The sequence below is a fragment of the Ammospiza nelsoni genome, chromosome 18 (genome assembly GCF_027579445.1).
Source record: "Ammospiza nelsoni isolate bAmmNel1 chromosome 18, bAmmNel1.pri, whole genome shotgun sequence".
NCBI classification, from domain to species: Eukaryota; Metazoa; Chordata; class Aves; order Passeriformes; family Passerellidae; genus Ammospiza; species Ammospiza nelsoni.
In genome coordinates this window covers 7,279,351-7,294,640 of record NC_080650.1, presented here as the reverse complement: position 1 = coordinate 7,294,640, position 15,290 = coordinate 7,279,351, and the positions used below count along the sequence as shown (strand labels likewise).

General features: G+C 42.2%; 1 protein-coding gene across 6 annotated transcripts in view; it reads right to left on the bottom strand.

The window, feature by feature from the left end:
* The window catches only part of ARVCF (ARVCF delta catenin family member), a 247,197-nt gene that overhangs the window by 86,219 nt on the left and 145,688 nt on the right, over positions 1-15,290 (bottom strand). For 5 of the 6 annotated variants that reach the window (XM_059485486.1, XM_059485482.1, XM_059485483.1 and 2 more), the window contains one exon: positions 1,677-1,835. In XM_059485486.1, the coding sequence (XP_059341469.1) occupies positions 1,677-1,802 (126 nt within the window). In that variant the 5' untranslated portion in view covers positions 1,803-1,835. Of the gene's footprint in view, positions 1-1,676; positions 1,836-9,305; positions 9,345-15,290 lie in introns of all 6 variants that reach the window. The other variant, XM_059485484.1, reaches the window with a different exon arrangement.

Here is a 15,290-nt window from a genome sequence, read left to right as displayed (position 1 = left end):
AAAAACACAAATTGAGAGTAAGACAGCTCCACATCCCACCCCCATCCTGGACACACTTCAGTACCTGCCGTGACCTGCAGCAGCACAAGAAAGCCTTGCTCTTTGAAATGGAACAGTAGCTCCAGGGTTGCTGTTTTTTCAATTTTCCTTTCCCCTAAGCAGCCACAATGCCTGCTCTGAAGCTGCCACTATGCTCTCCTGTGGGAAGATGGAAGAACAGGAGGTTCCCCCAAATACAGAGGAGAAAATCACAGCTCTGAGCCATGACAAACACACAGCCTTTATCAGTGCCACAACTATTCCAGACAAACTACTTCACTCCATGTGGTCCTGTTATCTAGGTGAGGCACGGCCTCACCTCTATTTTTACAGTCATAGCTATAATCTTATGCCCTTGCAGCCTCCTAAAACTATGCACTACTATTAGTACATATAAAAAGGTGTCCATCCCCACTGTAATTTTATCACTTCCTTTCAGCAAATAACAGTAGTTGTTGCTGCCACTAGAAAGAAAATAGCATTTCTTTCATGTAAGTCACAAACTAAATATATTAGATTATTTGAAGAGCTAATAAAAATGTGGGGGGTTTTTTGTTCATCTGTTTTTATTTTAAGACCTTAATCTCCTTCCAACAATCAGAAAATAGGCCAGTTATATTCACCTTGTAACTAACTGCAACCACTATTAAACCAGATACTCAGTTTATCATCTGTGCAGGCCTACTGACCTCAGGAAATCAACATTTATTTACTTCAACTTGAGGATCTGATGTCCTGAATAGATATCCTAGAGGACTGCAAATCTGGAGCACCAGTGAAAATAAACACTGATTTACACATTGACCTCTCTTCGACTCCTTTTAACACAGAAAGCAGCTGAACAATCCCCTCCCTTTTTAAAATCAGTCCTGTTTAGAAGTTTTTAAAACAGGAATCACCCTTCATCTTTTTAACATTTTAGTGTCACTGAAAGCACCCAAGGCAGCCATGAACACACAGCACCTGCTCAACAGAGACTGTAAAATTACCTTACACAAGAAAAAAAGATATCAGGAAAATTAGAACACTTGCAACACCCATAATCCAGCCAAACCTGAGGTACAGTCACTTGAGAGCACACCCAGCTTTCCCCATGCATTAGGAGTGAGATGCCATTCACAAGATTGTTGCAGGTTTTAAATGCTATGGTGTTATTTACATAGGCTGTTTCTTGTTCCACAGGACAAAGGCATAATCATAATATAACGTTATTATAGACTGTCTCTAATTTAAGACATATTTTCCTCAGCCAAGCCCTATCAACTCATCAATTTTTGTTTGCAGGGCAATGCTGTGAACTGCTTCAGTAGAATGAAGTGAATATTGCAAGAATAAGCAGATAAGAATAACCCCCTGAGGAGGGGTTCTGGTGTTTTTGTTTGGTTAACCTGGGTAATTTCTACTGCTCAGTTCACAGCTCCACGAGGAACAGTATCAGCACAGCTGATAGGGAGCAATCTAGACACAGAGGTGAAACTGAAAAAGCCCTGAACTCAGCTCTGCTGGCAAACACGATGCTCACAATAGGATGAGGATCACAATAGCATGATTGTCATCACTCAGGCTACTCCCTGCTATTTCCACTCCATGATTAGATGGCACTTTGCCATTTTCCTCAGTGGTTGTTAACCTCTCACCTTGGTTTCAGTTCTCCTTGTGGTTCCATCTTCAGAAGTGACAATAGACACGTGGGAAGTGGGAGTGCCTGGGTCTTCCTCCACAGTAACTGTCTCTTCCACCATTTCTTGAGGCTCTTGCATCATTGCTATTGAAGTCTGGTTACTGGGGCTTTGTTCCTATAAAGAGCAAGTGAAAAAAAATTAACTTCTCACTTCTACCATCATGGTGTAAGTACTCCACTGATTTCAGCTTCTTTGACTGAAAAAACCCCACGTTTTACCCAACAATTTGCAAGCAGAGATTCATAGAAAGGAGTATCTCCTGTCAGACAAGTTTGCTGCAACTGTGCTGGTATGACTGGGCTCAGTGCAGCAAACAGAAATCATGTGAAGCATCTATCAAGTACTTCATATTAACAGGCAACAGACTGTCTTAAATCTGCTTTAAGCTTTCTCAATGCCCAGCATAGAAGGAGTGGAATTTTTCTCTGCAAAAACATTCTTTCAGTTCTGCAGTGAACAGGCCCACTGGCTTTCAGAGCAGTTAATTTTATACACCATTGAAAGTTCCTTTGCATTTGATAAAGTACACGCAGCTGGAAACTAGAGAAGGCTATAAAACATCAACACCTACAATTAAATAGACACCTCTCTCAAACTGCCCAAGGCCATGATAATTAAACAAAAACTTCCTGGCTAAAGATTAATTCCCTGAAATGCTTCCCTTCCTACAGCCTCACTAAGTCTGAAAGGTCTAACTGGTTACAAGCTTATTTAAATTGATAACAGATAGACAACATAATAAAATCTAAACAGAAAGCAGGGAGATCAAAGGCAGGTTCTTGCAGGGATGCTGCCTAAAGAGAACACTGCTCTTGCCAGCACCAGCGCCTGAACCCTCCTTTTTCTTATGCAATTGTGTGTTCCAGCACAGAAATCAGACAAGCTCCCTTTGGAAGATGAATGTCTTTCAGAAGTTTCCCAGCAAGAGGCCAATAAAGAACCAGCTTATGCACCGAGAACTCAGACTTTTGCCCAGCATCATGAATCCTCAGCCATGTTAAATGAAACTACAAACTGCTCATTTCATTACAAGCCCTCAAGGTGTCTGGCTACAGAGGCTTTAAAGCCAAAGCAGGGCATCTGTTGGCACATCCTGTCAAACAGACACTCAAAGAATATCCTTTATTAAGGACTATACACACACAGACATATTTTTACATACATATTTTAAAAACAAAACCATAAAATCCAAGAAGAATGACACAAAGGCCAAACTGCAAATTGAACACACTGTGCCGAAAGCAAACTCTGGACAAATTCACTCCATCTCTTCACAGGACAATAAAAAGGCTTGGGATGGAACTGCTGTAACAGAGGTGCTCAGCCTAACTACACAAAGGTTTAAATATTCTCCACGTGTGAACCGCTTCATCACCAGGGAACTACAAAACCACATTTTGTATCATTTAGAAAAATTGCATTTCAACCCAGCTATAGCCTTTGTATTTCCCCTTTTACTGTGCCATATGACCTTTTGCTGCTGATGTCTCATTAAGGTCCACATTTAAGTCTTGCATGATCTATTATTTCTCTTTAAACAAGCTGAGATGCCTATGCCCAGTTTTCTTTTATTTACAGCTGTATTCTGACCTTCTGGAACTCAGACTTGAGTAAGAAAGCCACTCCCATTTTCAGGTAAGCACTAATATTAACCAAGACCATGACAATAAACCTCTGCCAATCACCTCAGTCAAAATGCAACAGACACAGCCTTCAAAGGTAAGGCACAGAAGTGATACAAGCAGGCACCACTTCCATTTCCATTGAAACCACAGAATAACTCAGCTTACAGAATCAAAGTGAATAAGGCTTCTGAAATCCTAAAGAAAATCACTCCTTCCAGTCTGCAGGACTCAAATCATTAATGGCAAATAACTTATGATACATGCTGAATTCTTCATGGTAGAGTTCAGATGGCATATCGTGCCTTCTGTGCATGGCTCCAGAAGGGGAATTGCTCCTGCAATAAATACATTATTCTCTTCACATTTTTCTTGAAGATACTGTGTTATAACTGCAACTCCCTTTCTCACACCCCACAGTGAAACTTTCCTGCAAAGAGAATAATTTACACAATACTGCAATAGAGACTCAGAACTTTTATTCATCTTCACTCAACCAAAGCTTACCAAGAATAAAGAAATCAGTTACATGCAGAGGGTTTTTGCACAACACCTTATCCCTGTAAAGATCACCACTGCTTCGAGGTGGAACTTTCTCACTCCTCTCACACCAGTATGTACACACAGAGCTCATCCACCACCTTCATCTCCAGCTGCACTTGAGGTGCTGGCATGTCTCTGTTCCCCTCTAGACTTTATAAAGGCAGCCTCTGCTTTCTGATAATAAACCTGAGGAGATGGAAGGTGGAAAGAAATATTTTGTTCTTTGAGCTTTTGCAATACTTTTTCTTTATTAAAAAAAAAAAAAAAAAAAGAGAGAGAGCCTGCCTTTGTGTTCAGACTGCCTGTGGGCAAAGGAAACCTTAAAAGCTAGGCACTTAAACATGAGCAAATTGCAAGCTGGAGCATATTGTCTTTAAATGAGCGCTGTGCTGGGTTTTATCCTCTGGCTGCTTCTAAAATGAAGATTCAGGGAGATATGGTACAGATCTGCATTCCTACAAGAGAAAACTATTGTTAGCAAGAGACTGTCCTAGGCATCAGAGAGGCTAAAAGCTTGCAAAGCTCAAGGTAGATATCTCAACACAGGTGCCCAGCCAGCATCAACTGTGTCTTTCTTGTTACTGCGCGAGCTGCTGAGGAATGCAGTGAGCCAAGGGGACAGCCAAGGGGACAGCCTGGCACCCAGCTCAGGGGACAGCCTGGCACCCAGCTCACCCCTGAACTTCCTGAACCAGGTGCTTCTTTCATCTCCAAACCCACTCCTTTCTCTACATCACTAGCCTGGAGCTGTCACAAGCGAACATTAATGTAGAAAAGATGCAAAGGTTTTGTTATCTGCTTTTAGACACCATCATTAAGGATTTTAGGTCATCACAAATTGCAGAAACTGGGACACATTACCCTTTTCAACTACTTCCTCTGCACTCAGCTTCGAAGCCATTATTTACGACGCTCTTTTTTGCTAAATACACCTCAGCATCTCAGATTGCAAACATTTGGCAGGTATGCCTAATTATCCAGAGTAAACCACAAGCTGCTGGATAGGGCTGGAACACGACACCCCTAATGAATAATGCTACCAGTAGTTCCCTGCCTGCTAGAAGAACAAAATAACATTTTCTCATTTACCTTACTAGAGGCTTCCAAAGCAAAAGCAATGAGATAACAAAACTCCACCAAATTATAGGAACAGATTCCAGTGCAGTTATTGCATGTGGTGTCAGTAGTCATGACTCTTCCTTTTACTTCTGCTTTTCTGAGACCAAATGAATCCTATCCTGTTGATTTGTGCTTGCATCTCCAGTGTGCTTTAAAAAAGCCAGGCTATTTACAACACAAAGCAACAATCAATTTACCTCCAGCCTGTAAAAGTTAAGCACAGATGAAACAGCTAAAGACCTTGTAAAATAAGCAAGAAACATAAAGTAACAGTAATTCTTGTTTTGTTAAAGAACAGTGATTTATCATTTAGGGCACATATCTCCTAGGGCTTATTTTGCATTAGACTACTATAGCTTCTGTAATCATCACCATTTCAATTCCTAGCGTTGTATTTCCATCAAAGTAGCTATTTTATATCTGTTTTAATAAAAGAATAACCTCCCCCAGGAGGATCAGACATCCTACTTCAAGACAGTAAACAAAGTTTTTTATTCTCTGCCTATGGAACAATTTTAAACAGTCTGGAAATAATATAAAATTGCAGGGGATGATTATTTCCACTAAAACAGCCTCTCTTCAAGAATACTGAAATCATGTACATCAAATCTGCATTGTCCCCAAGATCTCCTTTGTTCTAAAGATTGCAGTGCAGGCTATTCCAGCTACTCCTTACTCCAGGCTACAGTCACATACCAGATTTGAGGGTTTTTGCAAAGCACAAAGGCTGGATTCTACATCAGTGGACATACTTGTCCTCAGCCAACCCCAGCACAGACAAAGCTTGAGTGTATCAGCTTCTGTGAAACACATTACAAGTCTGGGCATAATTAATGGCATTGGACAACAATGCTAATTGAATTAAATGTGGATTCTCTGTCCTCTACTACTCTTTAAGTTACTTGTTAAAGCTTCAATCTCTGCAAAGCACGAGATTATTTCTAAGTGCAAAGCAAGAGAACACTGGCTCTGCTGGAGTCAAGCTCAGGCTGATGTTGTGCCCCAATGGTCTCCTTCCCACTCAGGTCTGCACCTCCAGCTCAATCATGTCCTCAAGCTTTTATTTGCTGAAAGCATGTGGAAAAAGACACAAAAGGCAAATCTGCAGGAACACAGCTGCTGAACAAAAAGTCTGTGTTGAGATCTGCATCAGACTGGGACATCAGAGAAGAAGGAAATCACTGATGGAATTTGTAGAACTTGGCGTACTTGGGGTAGACTTTTTCTAGTACAAGATCAACTCCAGCAGCTAAAGACTCTCAAATCTGGTTATCACAGCCTCCTGCCTTGTCAGAGCACCGTTCTTTCACCACAGCCTCAAGATCCCTGCTGTGCTCTCTGCCTTGATTTGTCCTGAGAGCTTTCTGTGCATCTCAGCAGTGCAAAAGCTTGATTGCAAGCTGAGCAGCTCAGGCCCATCACTGAGCCTGTGTCCCCTGAGGGGCAGCAGTACAGGAGACCTTCCCACTCTTTCTAGTTTGCTGTTCAAAACCAGGTGAGCCCTCATACACTCAGTGCTTGCACTACTGCAAGGCAGAGAACCTTCTGCAAGCACAAGGAAACCTGAAGTTCAGGGACTGCCACGGGCTGTTTCCCCCAGCTCAAAAAGCACAGTGAGGTCCAAGTCTTCAGCACCAAAGCACAAGGACATAGCCAGACCCACCAAAATTCTTCATGTCAGGGGAAACATTGTGCCAAAACTGGGATCAAATGATGGCACACTCAAGCAGGGTGGCTCTAGAACAACAAAAAGCACATGGACCAGCCTGTACTGAAACCCAGGCACCCATGATGCTGGAAGGGGAGTCTACAATACAGAGAATGACTTAAATATGGGAATACATAAATATGTACTTTGCTGCAGATAAACAAACCTCCATTTAGTAAACTTACTTTTGTTTTCTCATGTGAAATAAAATGTGGGGTTTATATACATAAATATATATATATTTATGTATATGCATGTATACAATGTATTCAGTGCACTTCCATGTGAACCCAAACACATCAACCTATGAGAAAGCCCAAAGCTCTGCTGGAGCTCTGACAAGCTCTCCCCTAAGGCTGGTCAGTTCAGAACAGAAGGGAAATGTTAGCCCCAAATGAAAGCAGGCTGTCCTGGCACGGGGTACCAGAATGAACTCAGCCCCACACCACAATGCACCAACTGTTTCCTGAACACTTACACACTTCCTTTGTCCTTCAGAAACACACACGACAAGCAAGGAACAAATAATGCCAAGAGCTTTTAAAGCACCAAGGTTAAAAGGAACATTTCAGCAACTGGAGAAAACCCTTCACTACAGGAACTCTGAAAAGCCACAAAGAGGAGCGGGTTTTTTGGGAAGCAGGCATGGTAATTCACCCTTTGAAGGCATAACACCTTTCAGGGAGAGCAGGAGGTTAAGGAGAAGGAATCAAAGGCCAGCCAAGGCCTGGAGCAGCAGTATCCATCCCTCAAGTACAGCAGGACACACTGGGGCTCTGTTCAGCCACGCGGTAGCTGCCCATCAACGGGCAAATCCAGCGCCTGCCCCACGGTCAACAAAGAGCCTTTTATGCTATTTTAAACAATCTGAAGTGTCTCAGTTAATGGAAGACCGGGCAATTGGCCCTCAACTATTTCTAATTGACTGGAATGATGGATGAAGCTAAAGGGAAAGCTGACCCACTGAACTTTTCCATACAAAGCTAGGAAACTGAAGGAGATTGTAAACAGTTTATTAAGAACTAGAAGTGGGAGAGGCAGAATCCCAGAGGCTTTGCTCCTCTCAACCTGCTGTTGTTTCAGACTAAGGAAAACCAAGAGCTTCAAGTCTGAGCAACAAACAAAAAATACATGGGAAGGCCTAAACAAATAGGGTATTTTTCCCATGCTCTGCTCCCCTTTCTCCAGGAGCTTTTTAGCACTGCCATGCAAGCTGGTTTTTTGAATGAGAAAGGGCAATCTGTCACTCTGACAAGGTGTCTCTCAGGGCTCTCTATTGCCTTGCCCTGCTTTTCAGATTGACTGGGTGTTAACCACGGATGTCAAGACATTACATCTCAGTCAACTTCAACTGATGGGATGATATGCACTTAAAACTTACATGTTAATCAGTGCCACTACATTAAGGTAATGCTCAGGAAACCACACATGCCCCTGGATTTTCTGAACAAAACCATCACCAGCAGCTTTGCACTGCAAAGGGCAGCAGTGCTGCAATGTGACAGAGCTGTCTGCTCACCTCAACAGCTCCTGGGAAGGAAGTCTGAGGACACACAACTTCCAGATGGGGAAACGGATGAGTAATAGGTTCAAATTCACACCATTTAACTTTAGGCAGCTTAGCAAGGTATCTAAATGCAGGATAACTTAATTCTTTCTTGTTAGTCAAAAAGAAGAGTAGGAGCCTCAGAAAACAGAACTTGCACAGACTAAATTACTTCCTCGGACATATCCAGCTCTTGCCACTGATTCCGCACAGAAATTATATCAAGTGCTTCAAGGAAGCATTAAAGCTGGAGGATGAATCCAGGCCTCAAAGCCCCAATGTAAGTACTCTGTGTAGAACCCAGAATAGGACAAGGGTATCACAAGTCATCATTCAGTCCCTTAGTCATAACCTTTTTTCTCCCAGCAGTTCAGCAAGATCAAGTAGTAAAATAGAAGCATAAGTCATTATTTGTAATATGAAAACTATACAGGACAAAAACCCAAAAAGAAAAAAACAAAAGCCAAAAAAAACCAAAAAAAAAAAAAAAAAAAAAAAACAAAACCAAAAAACAAAACACCCCCAAAACCCAAAAAAAGAACAAAAACCGAACTCCAAAAATGAAAGAGCACCTAGCACACAGAGCTCTCCTTCCCTTAACTGTAGACAGCCTGCCCAGTAGGCAACTGAGCAGGAAATGATTGTTTCTCACCAAGATTTGTACAGAGAGTTCACTGCAATTTGCCAAACTACCTCCCAAAGACAAATACAATGTAAATCTGCATGCCTAATCTTTGACCAAACCCAAAACAGATCTGACTTGTTTCCTCTCTGGAGTCTTTCAGATGAACTAACCAAGGCTAAATTAGGGAAATTTTTAGTGGGACGAGGTTACATCATGGATTATAATTTTCCACCAAGTTTTTTTCCTTCATCTCCACCTGCTGCCTCTATAGCACTGGCATTAAGGATGGTGTGGAATGACTAATTTTACATTCCTTTCTGCAAGACAAGCATTCAGATTTCATTTCTTCCAGACCCCACAGAGTTTGGATCACAAATTAAATGGATGCATGTCTTACTAGAGATCAAGTCCACAAACTTACATGCACATGGGAGTCAGAAGTACAAGCTAGGTCCTTCATCTAAAACAAAAAAAACAACTGTCAGTTTGGCAGGTGAGAGCAGGTTTCTTTCTGCAGTCTGTGTGTCCCAGACTCTACCCCAGCCACCTTCACACATCATTAGTGAGTTAAACCAAAGCCTGCCAGACACAGCCAGTTCTAGGCTAACACACACACGCCCACTTGCACGGCTACAAAACTACCTTAGAGAATTGCTTTTAACTTCAAGGCAGATCTAAACCATCTCTGCATTCTTTGAATTACGACCAAGGCTGGAGCATTATTTGAGTGTCCTAGGAGCCATATCAGATCAGTGTTAAATTTAACTCATCTCCTCACCCACCCACAATCTTGCTGGTAGAGCTGAACTACGCCACAGAAATGCTTTTTGTGGAAAAACACGCAACACAAAAAGCAAAAAAAAACCAAACAAAAAACTTTTCTAATCCTGAGGGAAACAGAACAAACAGACCAGTGATGATTGTTTAAGCCTGCATTCCAAGAAAGCTGTTCCTTAAAATAAATTATTTCTCATTCTAGGGAATACAAAGCAATTGACAATAAATCCTATCACCCATCTCACCAGGACTGTGCCTGCCAGGGTCTCCCACTATTAAGGCCCAGAGCAGCTCTGCCTGGCAGGGAGGCAGCAGGACTGTGTCAGCCCAAACAGCTCCCAGGAGATGATCCCTGGTAAATCACTCACTGCTTCTTCCCCCTGCATCCTACCCCATTCCAGCCCCCCACCAAAGCCACGGTCTGCACACAGCACAGCAGGAAGGTGGGAACACCTCTGACCCAGCCTGGCTCCTTTTGCTGGGCAACCCCAGGGAGCAGGAAAGGGACAGCAGGAAAGGAACTGAACTGTGCAGGAGGGCCCTGGATAGGTACAAATCCATTGGAACACCAAAAGACACAAGTCAACAAAGCCAAAGGCTGCTCTGACTGCTGTAAATCTTCCAAATGGAAGAGATTCCAGCACAAAGACAATTTTCCCAAGTGCAGTGCAGTTACTGTGCTATTTCAACTACCCAAGAGAGCTCACTGATGGTTTTTTGTCCAGCAGTCTGTTTATTTCACACATTTTCTGTTTATTCCCTAAGACTGACCTTATTACCCCTACTTGTACATGGCAGACCTCACACATTGGGAAGAGGGAACTGCCTGTGCTAAACTAGCAATAAACAGTATGGAAAGAAAAAAAGCAAGGAAAAAACCAAACAAAACCAAAAAACCCCACCAAAACCAAACAAAAAACCAACTCCAAAACAAAAACAACAAAAACCCAAACAAAAAAGGTGAGCACTTGGATATGAAAGTCCTGCATAAGAACATGTTCAGTTCTCATATCCACCACTGTGGAAGGATGTGGATGCACTGCACTGGGGTCAGAGCACACCCAAGAGAACAGCCAGAGAACAGCAGGATCAGAGGTCTCTCTTTCACACCTAAGGTCCAGCTGTTAACCTCAGAAGAAGGTCAAGGAGTGATCTGATTACAGGTCAAGTGCCTAAAGGTATAATGGAAAGCTGATGGAGAGCCCTTCCAAGAGAAAGGTTTAACCAGTGTCTGTGGTGAAGACTGACAAGCCACACACACATTTAATTTTAAGACAGCAAGTGTGAATTCTGCAAGTAAAGAAGAAACATATGGAAAAATTTGCTGCTGAACAGGTTGGGCCTAATTATTTTTAAGAAAAATGTTTCTATTTACTGATAAACCTGATAATGGAGACGTGCTCACCTGCATGCACACAACTCCTCACACTTGACTGCTACCACACTCTGAAGATTTTTCAGGCTGAGAATAAATTATTTAAAGCATGTGAAGGAATACTCCATCCCCCCCAGCCTGCCCTCAGTAAACTACTTTTTCATGCAATCCAGAGATTTCTGTTGGCCAGAGAAGGGGCTAATGGCGCCTGTTCATCTTTTGCCTATGGAGTTGCCTCTCCTCCCACCAGTGAGCCCCTTCTCAGCTGTCAGTAGCACTTCAAGCAAGGCCAAACTGCAAACCAGAGCACTGTGTCAACTGAGAAACCACTGCCCAGGAAGGACTGTGTGTCCCATTCCCAGCCTTTGCTGTCTGCAGCACAGCTCCAAAAACCTGACCTGCCAGCACAACTGGAACAGCTGTGGGACAGCAGGAACCAGGAACTGAAGAAGAAAAGAGAAAGGATGAGCACCCTTTATCCAGGCACTGTCACCTAAAAAATGAATGGGAAACCACTGGTTCCATTCAGTTTATAATAAGAGTGCTCAATATCGACAGCACCCATTCAGCAAGGACTGCTATTACAGCATGAATCTCAAAAAGCAAAAAGTAATTTAAGCTAAGGTGGAAGTCACTTGCCCAGAGGTAAATACCTTCACCAGCAAAGTAAAATAGCTCTCAATTTCTTAGTTAAATGTGTTTAGCTTTTTCCATTTGTCATCAGCTCTGGCTAATGTTCCACATACTTGCTGGAAATAGGCATCTTTCTATGACCACTCACTCCTCCTGGCACTGTGTATACAGTCAGCTCTTCTACATTAAAGCACTGGAATTGTAAAATCCTATCACGTTTGCCAAGTGTTCAATTATTTACATAGTACCTTTTTATTATTATTTCTCATGTGTTTTTATTTGGGACTTCACAATGGAATTCAAATATGATGAATACTGAGACATGATGCAGCCCAAGAGTCAGCTGTCTGGGCAGCAGTCTAAATCACTTTTAAGCAGGTTCTCAGAGGGCTTTTGAGATAGAGCCATTTCTCAATTAAACAGACACAGATCAAAACAAGAGATCAGGAGGAAATTAAGGACTTGCTATTAACAACCATCAGTCACAAACTAAACTCATGCTCTGAAGGCTGCACTTCTCTGCAGTTGGCAAGACAAGCTGTTTGAACCTAAGGACAGGACAGCTGCACTTCCCTCCCACTCCTTGTTATGGTTTTATGCCAGAAAACAGAATCTTTAATTTTTCCAGAGAAGCCTTGCCAAGCTGAGGCTGCAAATAGGATATGGGGTGTTAGTAAACTCCTAGGCAGCTTGCTCACAGCCTGGCCAGAACCACTCCAAGTTCCTAAATCCCTCCATGCACCCTGGCAGCAGTGACAGCTTCCCTTTCACACAAATGATGTTCCTCTGTCAGATTCCTTTTGTAAATCAGGCCTGCACAGGCCATGCCATTTTCACCTCTCCTGGCAGAGAATGCAGCACCCAGGTACCCCATCTTGACTCCTCTCCTTTATAGGCTTTCCTGTGACCCACCTCCACTACTAAAATTTTGGCAGAAATAAACCAAAGTCCTCCATAAAGCATTAGCTGTACTGGAATCATCTATACACACAGCTGTCTTTCCTGGAGTTCAAATGAAGCTGTTTTGTTTTTTTCTCCCAATTCTTTACAAGGAATCAAAGATAAACATTCATCCCACCCATCTTTTTTAACAGCAAGACAGACTCAATCACTACAAATCCAGCAGCAGCAAGTCCACCACCCACTAGGAACACCCAGCCATAAACACTGTTCCTGCCTCAGGACTCACCCTGAGCACAGCACTGGGAATATTCTCAGAAACACACACTGTCAGGGTTCATCCCACTTTGGTTTTCAGCTTGTGGGTTTATTTTTTTCCCAAGAGAAAGCCAATGTCTTCTAATTCCTTCCCAGAGTCTCCAGCAGCAAAAAACATCTCCAAAAAGGTGCTGTTGAACCCACAAGTCAGATTTGCTGACTTGGACTAACCCATCACTCAATTATATTAACAAATTGTTAACAAATAAATTCATCTGACAGAAATCCATAATATTCTACATCTCAGCTTGCTAAATCAGGAGTATTGCAGTTAGTAACAGATAAGCATATGCATGGAAGATGGTAAGTTTGGCAAACAGTTGCAAAAGCAATGCTGCAGCCTGAAGAACGCCAGAAAAAGAGGAACAGAGGAGAAAAAGCATTACAAAATGCATGAGTCTATCCAGGGAGGGCAAAACCAAACAATAAAGCACGTCAGGGAAAAGGGAGGACAGATAAAAATGAGAAGAGACTGAACCCATAAATGAGCAGAGTGTCATGTGGAAGCCAAATCAGTGGCTTTCACATGAAAAAAAAAGTGGCAGGAAAAGAGAAGGAGGGGAAAAGTATGAAAGAAATATTTCAGTTTTTAATTCCATCCTGTTAACAGTGCTTTTGTTCACCACATAAATCTTCTGGCGAGCAGTAGCTCCCTCCACACAGGGCAGTATATTAAGATTCTTTATTAAGGCTTTCCAAACACCATAATGTCATTCTTTGGCTTTTTATGTGGTTTGCCTAGACTATGTTTTTGTTGCTAAGCTCTCATTAGATGTGTATCTTGTACTGACAGGGAAGAGATTATAAAACACAAGAAACCTGAGCACAAGCCCAGTATTTGATTTGACACAAGTGAACACTCAGGCAACCGCACGATGTCCTGTGTGTGCCTTGGGGACACTTCTGGATCAGCTCAGCATGAACAGAATGAGTCTGAACTGTCCCATGGTGGTGTGCAAGTGATTAATTCAGGGAAGGACACAAAGGGGAGGAGAGCTCAGAGCCAGATGTATCACAACCTATCTCCCACATCAGGAACTCCTGTGCCAGTCCCAGCACTTCCAGCCCCCGGGCAGGACAGCTCAGAGCTCTGGCTGAGGACTGGCAAGAGAATATTGCCCCAAGCAATGAATACCAGGGAAGCACAAGAACAACACAACACAAAGATGGAGCCAAATTAATAAATCTTGCTTACAAGGGATGACAGCACATCAGGAAGAGCAAATGTACCCATCTAGTTACCCGGGTGGAAGACAGAGATATCCATCCTGAACAGCAAATTGTGTCCAACACCATGAACACTTCACGCCCCACAGGCAGAAAGCTAGTCTGATTCTACACTTAATTAAATTATCTGTGTCAACAGTGACCAAACACATCAGCATTTACAGCCTCCCACCATTTATCAGCTCACACACGCAGAAATTAAACCGACTCCTGAACAAGGAATCATCAGCAACTCTGATCACAGGAAAAAAACACAGAAAACTAATTTTTGCCAGAAGTTTAAACTAAGCACAGTTCCATTTGCAAAATTACATGAAACCAAAGTATAACCTTATCATTCACTTCACAAAAGCCACCAAGTATAACAGGCTGTTAGTACACATCTAAAATGTGTTTAGAAACCCAGAAAATAGACCAGATAATGTGCTCTATATACCCTCAGCAGCAGACATTGCAGCTATTCTTAATCCCAGTTTTGTGAATCTGGTAGACATAATTCATTGTGCTTTTGGAGCCATAATATTTTGCAAAGCACTTCAGTTTGCTGGCTTACAAACCTGCCCTGCCAGCTCACTGTGTAGAAAGATTTCTGCTGACTTCACCCATCATTCAGTTGCACTCATCAGGGATTAGTATTTTGCCCTGCTAAGGATAAAGGCTGCAAGTACCAAGCAGGAAAGGTTACCCATGTGGCTGGAAAAGACAGGTAACATTTTGATAGGTAATAAATACACAGTGAATGAGCACTTAAGGGGCACTTGACTGTTTCTTCCATGAAGTTCAAGTAGCATATTTAAATATCAAATGCTTTAGAAATTTTACTTATTATTAAAGATATAATAGACAAAATCTTTTCATCATGCATTTTATACCATAACTTCTCTAAGAGGAAGTGAAATCATCAGAGAAGCCTTTATATTCTTTACAGACTTTCATGAAAAAAATTCTTCTCTTCACAACTTCACACCTGCACATGCACCACAAGAAATAAAACAATTTTTTAATGGAGAGTATTTAATGTAATGTTAAGAATCTAAGAAACCATGAAGGTAGCAAGCGCTTCTGGTGCAGTCCTCTACCACTAAGGACACACCTCAGCACTCTGCCAGTTCTGAAGCACTGCCATATTTTGCAATGAAGGTGGTTTTCCATAGTAGGCTTCTGTCTTCACACTCA